The 14,964-nt window shown below is 60.2% G+C and overlaps 1 protein-coding gene across 2 annotated transcripts in view; it reads left to right on the top strand.

Annotated features, from left to right (window-relative positions):
- The window catches only part of TTYH3 (tweety family member 3), a 29,316-nt gene extending 18,091 nt beyond the window's left edge, over nucleotides 1-11,225 (top strand). The window contains exons 8-15 of one of the 2 annotated variants that reach the window (XM_072836794.1): nucleotides 226-281; nucleotides 915-1,007; nucleotides 3,241-3,333; nucleotides 3,758-3,894; nucleotides 5,831-6,004; nucleotides 6,575-6,650; nucleotides 7,360-7,460; nucleotides 8,969-9,106. In XM_072836794.1, coding sequence (XP_072692895.1) covers nucleotides 226-281; nucleotides 915-1,007; nucleotides 3,241-3,333; nucleotides 3,758-3,894; nucleotides 5,831-6,004; nucleotides 6,575-6,650; nucleotides 7,360-7,428 — 698 coding nt within the window. In that variant the 3' untranslated portion in view covers nucleotides 7,429-7,460; nucleotides 8,969-9,106. Of the gene's footprint in view, nucleotides 1-225; nucleotides 282-914; nucleotides 1,008-3,240; nucleotides 3,334-3,757; nucleotides 3,895-5,830; nucleotides 6,005-6,574; nucleotides 6,651-7,359; nucleotides 7,461-8,968 lie in introns of both variants that reach the window. The other variant, XM_072836796.1, reaches the window with a different exon arrangement.
- The last annotated feature ends 3,739 nt before the right edge of the window (nucleotides 11,226-14,964 follow it).

Genomic DNA, 14,964 nt, shown 5'->3' with positions numbered 1-14,964 from the left:
AGGCACAACAGACAGATGCACGTACCCATGCACATGCGTGTCACACACATGTCTACGTGTGTGCAGACACACATGCAGACCTATATAGAGCTACAAAATTACATACCAGTGTGGACACCCACACACGTGTGCCTGTGTGAGCACACATGTGGGCACACACATAGACACAGGCATAGCACACATGGATGTCTGGCCTCACACAGCCACCTTGACCTCTGTCCACAGACATCCTGCAGTACTACCTGGCTTGCTCGCCCCGTGCCTCTAACCCCTTCCAGCAGGTGAGTGCCCAGGTTTCTCCTGCCCCCAGAAGGCCAAACTGGCCCTGACCCCCACAGCCCAGATGTCCGCAGCCCCCCAGTCCCTCTCTCAGACCTCAGTAGACCCCAGGACCCAAGGCGCCATCAGGGACAGCTGGATGAATGCCATATTGACCTCATTAATTGCCCCTGCGGTTGGCGCCCTGATGCCCTTAGTGTAAGCCCCTTGGGGTAGACTGCTTAATGCCCCCCAAATACCTGGAGTTTCTTTCATTTCTTGGGTTGCCCTTGGCCACCCTGCAGGGCAAATCCAACTGTCTTTGGCGACTCAGGGATGCCTCATTGTGGGAGGGAAATAACTGGACAGGTGTCATGGTGAAATTTGGGGGGAAACGCTTTGGCCCACTGCCTGTCTCTCCACATGGTTGCGTGGCCTACTGGTCCTGAAAACCACCTGCTCTGAAGATCATTTCGGTGATCTGTGTTATCTCTGGACACTGGGGAGCTCTGTTCTCTAGGCCCACAGAGTGGAGTGCCTGGGGCTGGCCTGAGCCCCAAGCATCTCAACCTGGCTGACCTGTGTGTGGGTGGGGCCGTGGGACCGGGAGCCAGTGCCCCACCCCTCCTGAATCAGCCTGCCTCTCTGTGGAGCAGAAGCTGTCTGGCAGCCACAAGGCGCTGGTGGAAATGCAGGACGTTGTGGCTGAACTTCTGAAGACGGTCCCCCGGGAGTACCCGGCCACCAAGGTGAGTGGGCGGCAGGGTGAGCAGGGCTCAGTGCAACACCTGTCCCGGTGCCCCAGCTCAGGCTGCTCGTGCTGGGACCTTGCTGGGAGTCCTTCCATGGAGAGGCTTCTCCTCCTCCCCTTCATCTGTGGCCCTGGGGGCTTGGGAGAGGTTTTTAAAAATAATTCTGTTCTTTATTTGAAAAGTAATACAAACTCTTTGAATTTGAAAAAAAGAACATCAAGGGAACATGGGGACAGATGTAGGAACAAAGTGAAGTCCACCCCCGGCCCATGGGGGCTGTTCCGGGAACTGGAGAGGTGGCAGCTTTTCCCCTGAGGTGTTCTGGGGCCTGAGCACTTGGTCCCATACATCCGTCCATTACCATGCTCCTGACAAAACTCAGCCTCCTAGGAGGTGCCAGTCTGCCTGTGGGGGTCATCCCGTGGGAATCATCCCGCGGTGGTCCGCCTGCAGGAGTCATCCTTGGGATCATCCATGGGGATCCACCCATAGGAGTCATCCTCAGGGGATCATCCATGGGGGTCCGCCTGCAGGGGTCATCCTCAGGGGATCATCCCTTGGGGGTCCACCTGCAGGGGTCATCCTCAGGGGATCATCCCATGGGGGTCCACCTGCAGGGGTCATCCTCAGGGGATCATCCATGGGGGTCCACCTGCAGGGGTCATCCTCAGGATCATCCCATGGGGGTCCACCTGCAGGGGTCATCCTCAAAGGATCATCCATGGGGGTCTGCCTGCAGGGGTCATCCTCAGGGGATCATCCATGGGGGTCCACCTGCAGGGGTCATCCTCAAAGGATCATCCATGGGGGTCTGCCTGCAGGGGTCATCCTCAGGGGATCATCCATGGGGGTCCACCTGCAGGGGTCATCCTCAAAGGATCATCCATGGGGGTCTGCCTGCAGGGGTCATCCCACAGAGGTCACCCTGTCGTAGTCATCCTGCAGGGGTCATCCCACAGGGGTCTGCCTGTGGGGGTCTGCCTGCGGGGGTCATCCTATAGGGCCTGCCTGGTGCGCACACTGCCAAGTGGGTTGGGCACCACCCATGCGCACTGCTGACCTCTCAGACTTCTCTTGTGACCGGCTGGACCTTCTGCAACAAACTTCACTGAATTTAAGTTAAAAAGATGCACATATACATACATACATTAAAACTCCTTCCTTTTCTTTCTTGTTTCTGTCAGGGCCAGGGCATCCTCTAGGTGTTTTGTGAGTGGGTGAGTGGGTATGTGGGTGTGCTGTGTGCTGTGTGGGAGTACCACGCACAGGGGGTGTAGACCACAGGGATTTACTTCCTTACATGCTAAGGCTGCAAGTCGGGGTGATCAAGACCAGGCTCAGGCTGGGCTGGCTTCTCTCGCAGCCTCTCTCCGTGGTATGTGGACGCCTTGTTTTCCCTGTGTCCCCGCGTGGCTGTCCCTCTGCACATGTCTGTGCCCTGACCCCTTCCTCTTACAAGACCTCTGTCCTGTGGGGTTAGGGTCCCCCTGATGACCCGCTCTTACCTTAATTACCTCCTGAAAGACCCCACCACCAAATAGTCCCATTGTGAGGTATTCAGGGTTAGGAATGCAATGTATGAATCTGGGGAGGGGGTGAGAGGACGCAATTCAGCCCCTAACAGTGAGTTAGGTCATTCTGAGGCCCATTTCAGAATCACAGGGCGCCCTTAGAATACACACCGTAACCTGCAGTGTTGGGTCCTGTGGCTGGTATTGGAGGAACCCTATCCGCCCTGGAGGGTTTCTGGGAGGTCATCATTCCATGGAGAGGGTGTGCACAGCGGTGCCCGTAGACACACAGATGCACAGATGCACACACGCACACTACAGCATCCAGCTATACAGAGCATTTGGATGATGTTTTGTCACCTGAAATATCATGAAAAATTTCCCTTTAACTGTCCCTTAAAGTAGAATTTTTAAAACACCAGGGCCCCCATCAGGAGATAAATGGGTATTTGCCGCTGCTCCCCTTCTGACAGGCATTGGTGGGTCTCACTTTGCCCACTACACTCATGTCCTCAGCAGTGCCCCTGAGCCCAGGACCCAGACTACTGCTGTCGTTTCTAGAAGACCAGGGTCCGTGTGCCAAGACTGCAGGGTCAAGGGTGGTCTTGACAGCAGGGTGTGGGTGGACAGGCACCGGAGGGCTCTCAGGGGACCTGTGCCTGGCTCGAGTGCCCCCTCTCGACCGTGGTACTGACCCTGTGTGCTATGTGTCCCTCCAGGATCCCCTGCTCCGAGTCCAGGAGGTGCTGAACGGCACAGAGGTGAACCTGCAGCATCTTACTGCCCTGGTGGACTGCCGTAGCCTGCATCTGGTGAGAGCCAGCCTCTTGAGAGGGTGCAGGGGGAACAGCTGGGGGGCGATGTGCGGCAGGAGGAGTAGCTAGGGGGGTGGGGGTAGAAGGGAGCAGCTGGGGACAGGGTTGCAGCTGAGGTGTTGGGGGAACAGAAGAAAGCAGCTGGGGGTGGAGGGCAGAGGGTGTAGCTGAGGGGGTGCAGAGGAAGAAGCTGGGGTGTTGGGGGAACAGCAGGGAGCAGAGAGGAACAATTGGGGGATGGGGACTTAGAATGGGAGCTCACCAAGGGCTGGTGGGTCCAAAGCCCAGACTGGAGCCAGCGGGGTCCAGGCTGCCAGGAGCGGGCTGGACTGAGGCTCTGGCATGTCTCATCTCACCCTCCCTTCCCCGTCTCTCTCTTGGTCTCTGTGGGCCGTGCTGTCCCCGTGCCGTCTGGCCTCAGGACTACGTGCAGGCCCTGACGGGCTTTTGTTATGACGGCGTGGAGGGCCTCATCTACCTGGCCCTCTTCTCCTTCGTCACAGCCCTCATGTTCAGCTCCATCGTCTGCAGTGTCCCCCACACTTGGCAGCAGAAAAGGTGAGGGACTCAGCGCTTGCCCCAGGCCATATGGCATGGAAGGTGTTTTAGGGACGTGCCTTCCGGACACCCATGTCTTAGTCCCCAGGGACAGGAACAAATGCTTCCTCACCTCCTGACACTCTGTAAGCCTCTGTAGCGCTCTGAGGCTGGCAAGTCCGAGGGGAGTAGCCCCGTTTCACAGATGGAAAACTAAGTCTAGAGGAGCTCCCAGCCCAGGTGACATACAAGACCAGAGCAGGCAAGTGGAGCCAGGTCTCCTGCCTGCTAGTGCTGGCTCCGTGCATCATGCCCCTCCACTCTTCTGCCCGGCTCTCCTCACAATGTCTTGTCCGTCTCCGTGCCCCTGGGTGCACATGTGCAGGGCTTGTGGGTGGAAAAAGCAGCTATCCAGCTACAGGGACCTGCAGCTTCTACAGGGAGGGTCCAGGTGGCTGTGGCCTTCGTGGCCCATTCAGCTGGGTGACCAGGATGGCAGCTACCTCCTATGGGGCTGTTATGTCCTGATCTTTGATGTGGGGGTCCTGGCAGCCCCTGCCTCAGTCCCCCTGATCAGCACTGAGTTGAATGGTATATGGAGGAGCCAGGCCCCTTCCCTTGCTTGGGCCCTTACACTTGATCTCCCAGACTTACCAACTCCTATTGGGCTGTGACTTCCTATTGGGCTGTGACTGCTTCTTGGTGGCCCAGCTCTGATAACAAGTAGCTCAGCTCAGATCTCTTCCTTCTGTCTGGATTTCTACTCTGTTGTATTCTGTAGTGATGCTGTCAGTGGTGGTGTTGGTGATCATGATGATGAAGGTGATGGTGATAATGATGGTGGTGGTAATAATGATGATGATGATGATGGCAATGATGATGATGATGATGGTAGTGATGATGATGGTGATGATGGTGCTGGGGATGGTAGTGATGGTGGTAGTGATGGTGTTGATGGTCATGATGACGGTGATGGTGGTGGTAGTGATAATGATGATAGTGATGGTGATGATGATGATGATGGTGATGGTGGTGGTGGTGGTGGTAGCAGTGAGGAATCTGGTAGTGATGGTGGCAGAAATACTAAAGATGGCAGCTCTAGGGAAGTGGCTAAGAGAACAGACCTGGAACCACATGGCCTGGATTCAGATCCTGGTTCTGCCTTTGCTTATTGAGTGACCATGGGCAAGTCGCTTAGCCACTCTGGACCTCCATTTCCTTAACTGTAAAATGGGGGTTGTAAGAGTATACCCTTCTTGGAGTCAGGTAGACACTAGATGAACCATTGCGTGTAAGGGCCCACCCTTGGGCTTGGCTGGTAATTGACCCTCAACCAGTTGCTACCCCTATTCTGTTTATCTCACTGCAAGGGGCCCAGAGAGGAAGGCCCTCTGCTCAAGGTGACCCAGCTGGTGGTTGGGAGGTGGGACGTGAACCCAGGCCTGGCTAACCTGTGCCATCACCACCAGGCAGCCTGGCCATAAATCTGACCTGGGAACAGGCAGTTCATGAAGATCCTTGAGCATGCCCAAGGCCTAGCTCCAGCTTCTTGCCTCGCTCTGCAGTAGCCTGAGCAGAGAGGATAGAAAGCCAGAGCACAGCAGAGCAGGAGGATTGGGCTCAGGCCACCCAGAGGTGCAGGCTGGGACCTGCAGGGCCAGAAGAGGGCACCCCTACCTCCAGGCCCCCAACCGCTTCTGCCCCCAAGGAGGCACTGCACTCCCTTTCCCTCAAGGCAGACAGCATCCCTGTGCACAGGCTGAAGGTCAGGGCCCTTGGTACCCCCGACTCACAGAGGACGAAGCCAGGGTGACTTGCCCACAGTGCCATAGGCCATCTGTGACCCAAGCCAGGATTGGAACAAGGTATATCTACATCCAAGCTGACCCCACTCAGGTGTCCTGGCTGGCTGCCCTGGGCCAGGGTGTGAACCTGTGCCGGGTGTCCCTCCTTGCAGAGGCCCTGACGAGGATGGGGAGGAGGAAGCGGCCCCAGGGCCAAGGCAGACACACGACAGCCTCTACCGTGTCCACATGCCGAGCCTGTACAGCTGTGGCAGCAGCTATGGCAGTGAGACCAGCATTCCAGCTGCGGCCCACACCGTCAGCAATGCCCCTGTTACCGAGTACATGTGAGTAGCATCCGGAGCTGGAGGTGAGGGAGCAGAGCCAGGCAGACCTGGGCCCTGGGGTAGGCGTGTGGAGCTCAGAGTGCCCAATACAGCCAAGAAGCTGTGGGGGTGCCGGGGCAGGGGCCTCAAGACAGCGGGGTCACATCAGAGCTGGGCCCCCCACTGGGGCTGCCAGGGCTTGGTGGGGGGTCATCCAGGCAAACCTGTGTTGTGGCCACAACAGTGAGGCCACTCGGTCAGATGGAGGCCCTGTGTCTAGGGTGTGAGGGTGCCGTGGTGGAGGGCCTGGGGCCAGCCATGTGGCGGGCAGGCTTCCAGGCTGGGGGTGGGCTCCAGTGGGGCTGAGGCAGGCAGGTGGGCCACTGAGCTCTGGTTACTCTGCCAAGATCACGGGCACCCCAGGCACTTGACTGTGGGCCACATGCAGGGAGGCAATGAGAACGCCCAGGGCCAGAGGCTGCCAGGCAGAGCAGGGTGGACATGGGGTCCACCTGGCTCCAGAGTGGCCTCTGACCAGCGCTGGGACTGCCGAGGCTGGAGCCACTCACGGCCCCTCTCCCCACACCGCAGGAGCCAGAACGCCAACTTCCAGAATCCACGCTGTGAGAACACCCCCCTCATCGGGCGCGAGTCCCCGCCGCCCTCAGTAAGTCCCAGGCCTGGTGGGTGGGGGGCAGGCCTGAGGGGGGCGCCCTGCTGCCTTGGGGTCTGGTGTCACTCTCCTGCTCAGTGTGGCCCCAGGGGCTGCTGCTGTGAGCCCCCAGCGCCGGAGTGAGGGGTCTCCTGAGCCGGGGCTCTCCAGTGGACATCTGGCCCCAGGACATGGTGGTGCTGGAGGTGCCCTGGGGTCAGAGTGGGCAGCTGGGGGCTGGCTACCTGGTGGGTCAGCTTGACCCTAAGGGGCCCTGGCTCTCCTTCCCCAGTCTGTTCCACTTCCTTTCATTTCCTCCACGGACTTCCTGAACTCAGCAAAGAATTTAGCCTCAGGCTCTTCTAGCCAGTGTCCCCTCTGGCCTCAGGGTTGAAACAGAAAAGAGGGGACAGGTTGGTTTGGTGCAAAAGAGAAGGAGTTTGCTGACTGACAGGGGCCCTGGTGGCCTTCCTGGAGGTGATGGGCTGCAAAGGACAGGGCCAGAGAAGCTGAAGCTCACCCACCTTCAGAAATAGGTCTGTGCAGTGGCCCCAGGTGCCAGGAGCTGTGTGGGCTTGCAAGCCATCGTCCTGCTCCAGCGGCCCTCCCCATCGCCACTCTGCTCCATCCCCTCCCCTGCCCCAGCCCCAACAGTCTGGCGTTCAGGCCGCCCTCTCTCTTCTCTCTCTCTCTCCTGCACCCCTCCCACCCCGGGCCCTCCTAGCGCTATCTGGCGGCCCTGGACTCTGGCAGCCACGCGGGCTGGCAGTTTAAGCCCATGGATAGTGCCTGAACGCTGTGGTGGCCGTGCCCTCAGAGTGACAGGTACTGACCCCCCAGGTGCCCCTCCCTGCACCGCCTGCCGCGTGCTCTCTGCTGATTGCTGCCCCACAGCAGGGCCGTCTCAGCCAGGCACCCGCTGGGCCAGCTCTGGGTCCTTACAGGCCTGCAGACTTGTCAGCCACCAGCCCCGCCAGAGACTTCATGCTGGCCTTGGGCCGTGAGCCCCTTCCCTACCCCTGGCCCAGCTGCAGCTGCTCCCAGCCCTCTTAATTGCTTCCCAGCAAGGAGACCATCTGCCCAGGCCCGAGGGCGTGCCTGCACCTGGGCCCTAGGCTCAGTGAGCTAACCCCTGGGGGTGCGGCCAGCAGGCCCGGCCCTTGAGGGGCCACCCTGCATGTTCAAAAGTACACACAGGTGCATGCAGGCAAGCGTGCAAGCTGTTCCCAGCCGACCCCACATGTCTGTGCCCGCCTGCTTGGGCTCCTTCAGGGGCCTGGGGTGCTGCGCCCACCCCCTGCTGCATGTCCGTGGAATGACATGGCTCCCTGGTGCCCACTGCTCCTCCTTCCGACAATGTCCTGGCCGGCCCACCGGCACTCATGACCTTCTTCCCTACCAGGAGTTCCAGGAGGGCTGTCAGGTCCGGGGAGCGTTGTCCCTCCTGAGCTAGGGGCCGTGGTGCGGAGACTGAGGCGCGGGGTCAGCCTGCCACGCTCTCTACCACCAGCAGCCTGGGGCATGGCCCTCATCCACACCCCGTTGGGCTTGTGGCTGTAACACCCGCCTCCTCTGTGTCTTTCCCTGTGGACCCCACACATACATCGAGACCCTCGTGCTTCAGGTTGGACGAGGGTAGCCAAGCAGCCCTTGCCCTCCCCCACCTGCCTCACCTCCCCCACCACCTCCATCCTTGCGTCCGTTCTTGCGTCCGTGAGCTGGGAGGATGCGCGCTTTGTTCCCTTCCTGAGCAGGCAGCAGCATCACCCCGGCCTGAGGGGCCCTCCTTTCCCCAGGTGACAGGGCAGAGTGTAGCCGTGGGTCCTCCCTGTTCCTGTGGCCCATGGCCCTGCCTGTCTGGGCCCTCGGGGACCGCCTGACCCTTTCTCGAACATAACCTGACTCCGCCTTTGCATGATGCTCTCCTCGATCAGGATCTTGCTCGGAGAGGAGGCCTCACCACGTCCCCTCAGCCCAGCCGTTGAGGGCAACCTGCCTGTGGCCGCAGGTCCTGGGCACCTGGGGGTGCGGCTGGGGAGCCTCCAAATGCTGCCTCTTTGTAGGGCTGAGCTCTGCCTGGCCGGGGGCCCAGATGCCTGAGTGTGCTCCTGTTGCCAGAAGAGGACGCTGGTCCCCATCCTGAGCCTGGGGCGCAGGGGCTGTCCCTCTGCTCACGGGCCAGCCGGCTCCTCTGAGCCCCTCTGCCAGGGCTCCGCCAGCCGTGCCACTCCCATCCTGTCCTGCCCGCAGGGGTGCTTCTGGCTCGGCTCACCAAGGCCCACAGGCCACGTCCGACGCCCTGCTGACCCCCTCTTCCCCTTATCTCCCTCCAGTACACCTCCAGCATGAGAGCCAAATACCTCGCCACCAGCCAGCCTCGCCCCGACTCCAGCGGCAGCGGCCACTAGACAGCCCCGGCCGGCCACCCGCCCACGTGCCAATCGCCCTGCTCCTCCCTGTGCCAGCACTGCCGCTTACACCCGTGACCACCCGCCGGACCCTCCGCACCTTCACCAGGCCTGCTGCAGGCACCCTCGCGGCCGCTCGCCCTCCCCTCCCCTTCCCACAGGGGCCTGGAGATGCAGGAGCTCTCCTCGGGTCATGCACCCGGACCAGGGCAGCGATGCCACCAATGCTGGGCCCTCCAGCCCTCACTCCCCACACCCCTCCACCTCTGAGGATCTGGGTTCGCCGAGCCCTGCTCGGGGCTGAGCTCAGTGCTGTGTCCCCGACACTGTGCAGCACGCCAACCCTGCGGACCCCCATCTCGGCTCACGCCCCAGCCTGCTCTCTCCCTTCCACAGCTCCGATGCTTCTCCTGCGCCCTCAAGGCTTCTGTGCGTCACTTGGTTCACAGGCTGTGCAGCACCCCCTCTGCGCCAGGGAGCTGGAGGGGCCTCGGCGTGCACCTGCCCGGTAGGCTCCTGTGCAGGAAGTTCCCGGGGAGCTCCTCTTTCTCTCACTCCACCTGACCACAGGCCCCCTCCTGCCGGTTGCCAGAAGCCTCCTGGGGAGGCCCCCATTTCTCTGCCTCCCACCCAGCACCGCTCTCTCCCCTAGCGCCCACCCTGCCCGTGGAGCCCAGCCGTCCACAGCGGCAGGAGGACGGCAGGTGCCACGCCGAGCCCAGGCTGCACCCCCCAGGGCTGGCCATGTTCTTGGTGCCAAACCCCTCCCTCACCCCAGGACTTGGCAGCTCGTCCGGTTCATTTTTGCACTAACCACATTTGTCATCCTAGGGCAGGCGGGGCTGCGGGCCGAGCAGCGCTCCCTTGTCAGCTCCCTCTCTGTCCAGGACAGGCGCAGTGTCCCGAGTCCGGCCTTGGGGCTGGACCCGAGCTGGCTGTGAATGTGCCCTCGGCCCCTGCCACCCCTCTTGGGACTAACCACTAACCTCACCTCTGCGAGCGCCCCTGGCCGACCCCAAGCCGAAACATGTAACCCCTAGTCCAGGCCAGAGGTGAGCCTAGGACAACCGGCTGGGAGTCGGGCTGGAGTAGCCGTTTTCTTCTTGGGGTGCTGCTGGGGAAGGGCTGTAGACTGACAGGCAGCCTGAAAGCCTGGAGACCTGTCCCTGGGCAGGTGCTGCCCCAGGACGACTGTGTCCTTGGGAACCAATGTCCCTTGGGCTGTAGGACCGAGGTCCCTGCGGCCTCATTCTTCCTACCTGTGAAGTGGGAGCAAGGCTTCCCTAAGGTGCTTTGGCTTTAGTGTACAATGTTTGCTGTGTTTCCTGCCGTGGAGGGTGTGCCACCGGCAAGTCAGGATGGGAAGTCCCCTGCCAGTCTCAGCCCTGGCCTGGCCAGCCTGAAACAGAGAGGCTCTGGCCTGTGTGTCAGGCCAGGGGCTGCGGAGCACCAGCCAGCAGCCATGAGGGAGGGCCCGGGCCAGGGTCCTCCAGTGGGAAGCAGGCAACTGGCCAGGCCGCCTACGGGCATGTGGGCTCTTCCTTCCAGAGCGGGACAGTGCCCTTCCCTGGGACAGGCCTGGGGAGATGCCACCTGCCCCTCCTCCACGATCCTTTCTCTGTGCTGGTATCTGGGACCAAAAGGGCAGGTGGGCTGGGGGCCAGGCCACATCTGCCCCACTCCTGGGGCCACCTCCGCCCCTGGGAAAGGAGGGGAGTGAGCAAGCAAACACGGGGTGCCCCAGGTGGGCCTGGGGCCCTGAGCCTTGCATCTGAGCCCGTGGGCGTGGCCAAACCTCACCGCAGGGCCCTGTGTGCCCCAGGCCTCCCCGGCCATTGCGCTGGGCCCCCACGGCAGGCCTGCCCAGTGCTCCCTCCGGGCTCCACCAGTGGCGAGAGCGTCCCTGGCCCGGCGTCAGGAGGGAGGCCCCAGCAGTCCTGCCTGGTCCCTGCCGTGCGCTCTGTCGCTGCTCAGAAGCACAAAGGCTGCCCGCGGCCCTCAAAGGCCGCCCGCAATGTGAATGTACATAGCATGAGAGGCGGGCGCTGCCTGGACAGGCTGTGGACCTCGGCCGTCCTGGGAGTCCCCACCGTGCGTCGTATGCGTGTGTGCCTGCCCCGTCTGTGACTTCATCGAGTTCCTTCTACTCACCGAGGTTGAATAAAGGAAAAGGAGAATCATCAGCGGGGGTTCAAACCCAAGCCTCAGTCTGGAGGGGAACAGGTCCCGCCATTGGTTTTCTTTCTGAGTTTTCAGGGTCCCCTTCCCCCCCATCCCAGTGACCTGTCCACATCCCTCCCCGGCCTCGCTCCCTGCAGGCCCTGCATCTGGGGGGCGGCCCTTGACAAAGTGGGTGGCAGGTGGGAGGGAGGACCACCAGGGGCCTTGGAGCCTCAGAGGGTCCAGCTGGCTCCCAGGCCCGGACAGGCTGGGCAAGTAGGCAGGGGCCAGCCGGGACATCTGGGCCAGCATCCACCCACCCCATCTCACTATGCAATTCCAGCCCAAGCACCATTTCCCGCGGTACCCGGGACCCCTGCCCAGCCCTGTGGGAGGTGGGTAGCCTCCCTGGGCCCCTACCAAGGGGCCAGGGCCTTCTGTTTAACCATAATGGTTGTGTGCTGTACCATTTTGTTACATATAACATATAAGTCAATATAATTTTGTTAAGACTCCAACCCTTCCAATTCCCCTCCCAGCCCTGGTACCCATTCCCCAGTGTGATTTAGGGCCCTGAGCGGGAAGGGGGTACTGAGGCCTGAACCACTCGGCATCTTCTTCCAGCATCTTCCTCCAACCTCTGTAGGGCCATGGCTGTATGTGCTGTCGCTGTGTTTTTTAATTTTTTGTTTTTGATTTTTAACTGGGTTTGGGGTTTGATTTTTATTTCTTTGGGGGCTTTATTTTTCTTGGCAGATAACTAAAAATCTCGTCAATGTAATTTCTGTGGTTTCTATTCAGCTTGGGTTTCATGTTTTAAAATAAACATTTTAAAAAACAAGCCCCGTTTCCCGAGTTGATTTGGCTCCTGACCCAGTGTGTGGGCAGTGTGGTCACCTGCTGAGGAGCCAAGAGCCCTGCCCCCTTCCGCCCAGGGGGAGGTAGGTGGGGACCCGACCCAACCCAGGAGTTCAGGCAGTGGGAAGCCTGTGCAGAGTGTCCTCTGAGTGGGACAGGTCTGGCCTTAGGCAGGGGTGTTGAAGGGGGCCATGTGGGAACGATGGTGTGTCCCCAGGGAAGTGCATTTCCTGGGCCCCATTATGGGGGCATCTCCAGGCACTGGCCTCCTTGGGGCCCTTCCCATTCCTACCCCTACCCCACAGGCAGGATGATGGCCAGAAAAGGAATAAAGGAGCCCGTTGTGTGCCCGGAGGCCAGCAGGGACCATGGGCCCCAATTGCCCACCCAACGCGAAGACACAGGTGTATCTCTTCCTCCAGCAACAGCCCAGCCAATGAGAGGCCTTACCGCTTAGCCAATGAGAAGCAGCCGCTCGGGTCTCCTCCAATGGGCTTCTGTCCAGAGCAGCCCCGCCTCCCCCGTGGGGATATATAAGCAGGCGCCGCCCCTTGGCTGCCAGCCGTGTTTGTGATTCGTGCGCAGGTGGGGGTCTCAGGGGCTGTGCCCTTCCCAAGTAAGCTCGCTTTGCTGGTGACAACTGGCTGCTGTGTTTTTAGGGTTAACAGTCACTCTTATTCTCATCTGAGAAAGGGACTCTGGAAGGTGCCACATAATCCAGCACGGAGCTCTGGAGGGGCGCTGGTCGGCTCCCTTTCCTCTCCCAAAGGTAATACCACCCACCTCCCAGGAGAGCTCAGAGCCCCGGGCATTGGGGGACACACCCTTTCACCAGACAGCATTGGTCTCCCATGCCTGGGGCACAGGTGGCCGAAGCACCTGCAAGGCTCAGTGGAAGACACCAGGCGGAGCTACGGCACACCCCAGCTGCCTGGACAGCTGACCCCAGTTTGGCTCCTGAGGACACCCAGCACCCAGGGGTGGAGACATTTGAGGCCTCCAGGGTGCAGTAAGGAGAGTGAACTGGGGACATCAGGCCAAGGAGCCCAAAAGGCAAGAGAGCCCCACAAGGGAAAGAGTCCAGGCACTTCCTGACCCTCTGGGACCTCAGTTTCCCTGTCTGTGTGTCAGAGAAGGCACAGTGACATCTCAGTCCTAGAAGCTGTCACATTCCTTGATTCACGGCTCCTCCATCCTCAAAGCCAGCAGTGGCGGACCTTCAGATCCCTCGGTCTGACCCTGACACTCCTGCCTCCTCTCATGAGGACCTTTGTGATTGCATGGGACCCACCTGGATAATCCAGGATAATAATCTCCCCATCTCGAGGTTCTTAATTTACTCACATCTACAAAGTCCCCTTTGCTGTGAGGTTAGCATACTCATCAGTTATGGAGATTAAGATGTGAACATCTTTGGGGACTACCCTTCTGCCCACAGTGTGGAGAATATCTGGGGAATGAGTGTTTCGGGCAGAGAACAGCCTGTGCAAAGGTCCTGAGGCTGGTGTGTTCACGAAAAAAGCGAGGGTCGCTGGAATGGAGGGGCAGAGAAGAGTGGTCAGAGATGAAGCACAGGTGTGAGGATTGCAAAGAGCCAGTGGGTCTCCTAAGGACTTGGGAGGCTGACTCTGCAGGAGGAGGATGCCGTGGAGCATCTGACACGACCTGACATTCATTTTAACAGGATGGCCCTAGCTGGCGAGTTGGGAAGGGAGGAGGGGCAGAAGCAGGAGAGCAGGTAGGAGGCGATGGCAATGGTGCAGGCCAGAGCGGAGGGCAGCCCAGCCGGTGCTGGCCAGCCGAGGAGTGGTGAGAAAGGAGTGGGTTCTGGAAGGCAGGCCAATAGCACTTCCCCCACACTGTGTGTGGGTGTGGGGTTCAGGTCGAGCCGTTGCAGGTAGGGGTCTGTGTTGTCATAAAATAAGACAGGCAGCTGGGGAGGGAGCAGGTTTGGGATCAGAAGGTCAAAGGTCCTGTTTTGGACATGTTGAGCCTAAGATGCCTATTGGTTCCTCCAGAGGTGGCACAGGGAGGGGTGGAACAATGAGTCTGAGAGTCAGGGGAGAGCACTAGGTGGCAACAGTCAGCTGGAGTCTTTGGCTTGAACACTGTTGAAAGCCACGATCCTGGGTGACATCCCTCAGGGAATGGGTGCAGAAGAGGAGACCGAGCGCCAGTGTTTGGGGTCTGAGAGTGGGGAGGAGCGGCCAGCAGGGCAGAAGGAGCCCAGGATGGGGGGGTGTCCCGGCAGCCACATGAGGACAGTGTGGAGGAGAGACGAGGGACCATGTTGTGTGCTGCTGATGGCCAGGTTCCTTCCAGGAGCACCAGAAGAGACCAGTGGGCTCAGCCACCTGGACACCACGGGAGCCTTGGACAAGCCTAACAGCTGGCTCTGGAGAGCACCGGAGAGGATGCGGGGACAGCAAGATGTGACTCCTCCTCTTTGAGTTTAGCTGCAACGTAGAAAAACTGCCACACCTGGAAGGAGTGTGGCCCCGAGGAGTGTGTGTGTGCCAGCCTGTGTGTGTGTTTTAGGACAGATAACAGCATGTGGGACAGACTGACATGGCATGGCTGCAGAGGGAAGAGGGGACAGCTCATTATGGAGTGGCCTTCAGTCACCAAGAAGGGTGGGACCCAGGTCACAGTGGAGGGCTGACCAGAGATGGGAGTGTGGACTCCCTGCTGGCCTGGCTGTCAGCTGTTTGGGCAGCAGTGGGGGCAGATGGGGGGTGGATCTCATGAAGTAGAGGGGCCGAGGAAGTGGTGGGGGGTGGGGGCAGAGACTGCAGGGGAGCCAGAGAGCAGGTGGGGACAACGCGGGCACAGGGGACTCACCACGGCCAGAGGCTCCTTCTGGAACTCCCGGAGGGCAGTGTTTCCCTTCAGCTGCCCAGGCG

Source organism: Canis lupus, chromosome 8 (genome assembly GCF_048164855.1).
Source record: "Canis lupus baileyi chromosome 8, mCanLup2.hap1, whole genome shotgun sequence".
Taxonomy (NCBI): Eukaryota; Metazoa; Chordata; class Mammalia; order Carnivora; family Canidae; genus Canis; species Canis lupus.
Note: the sequence above shows the minus strand (reverse complement) of the source record. Positions and strands in the feature narration are given on the sequence as shown.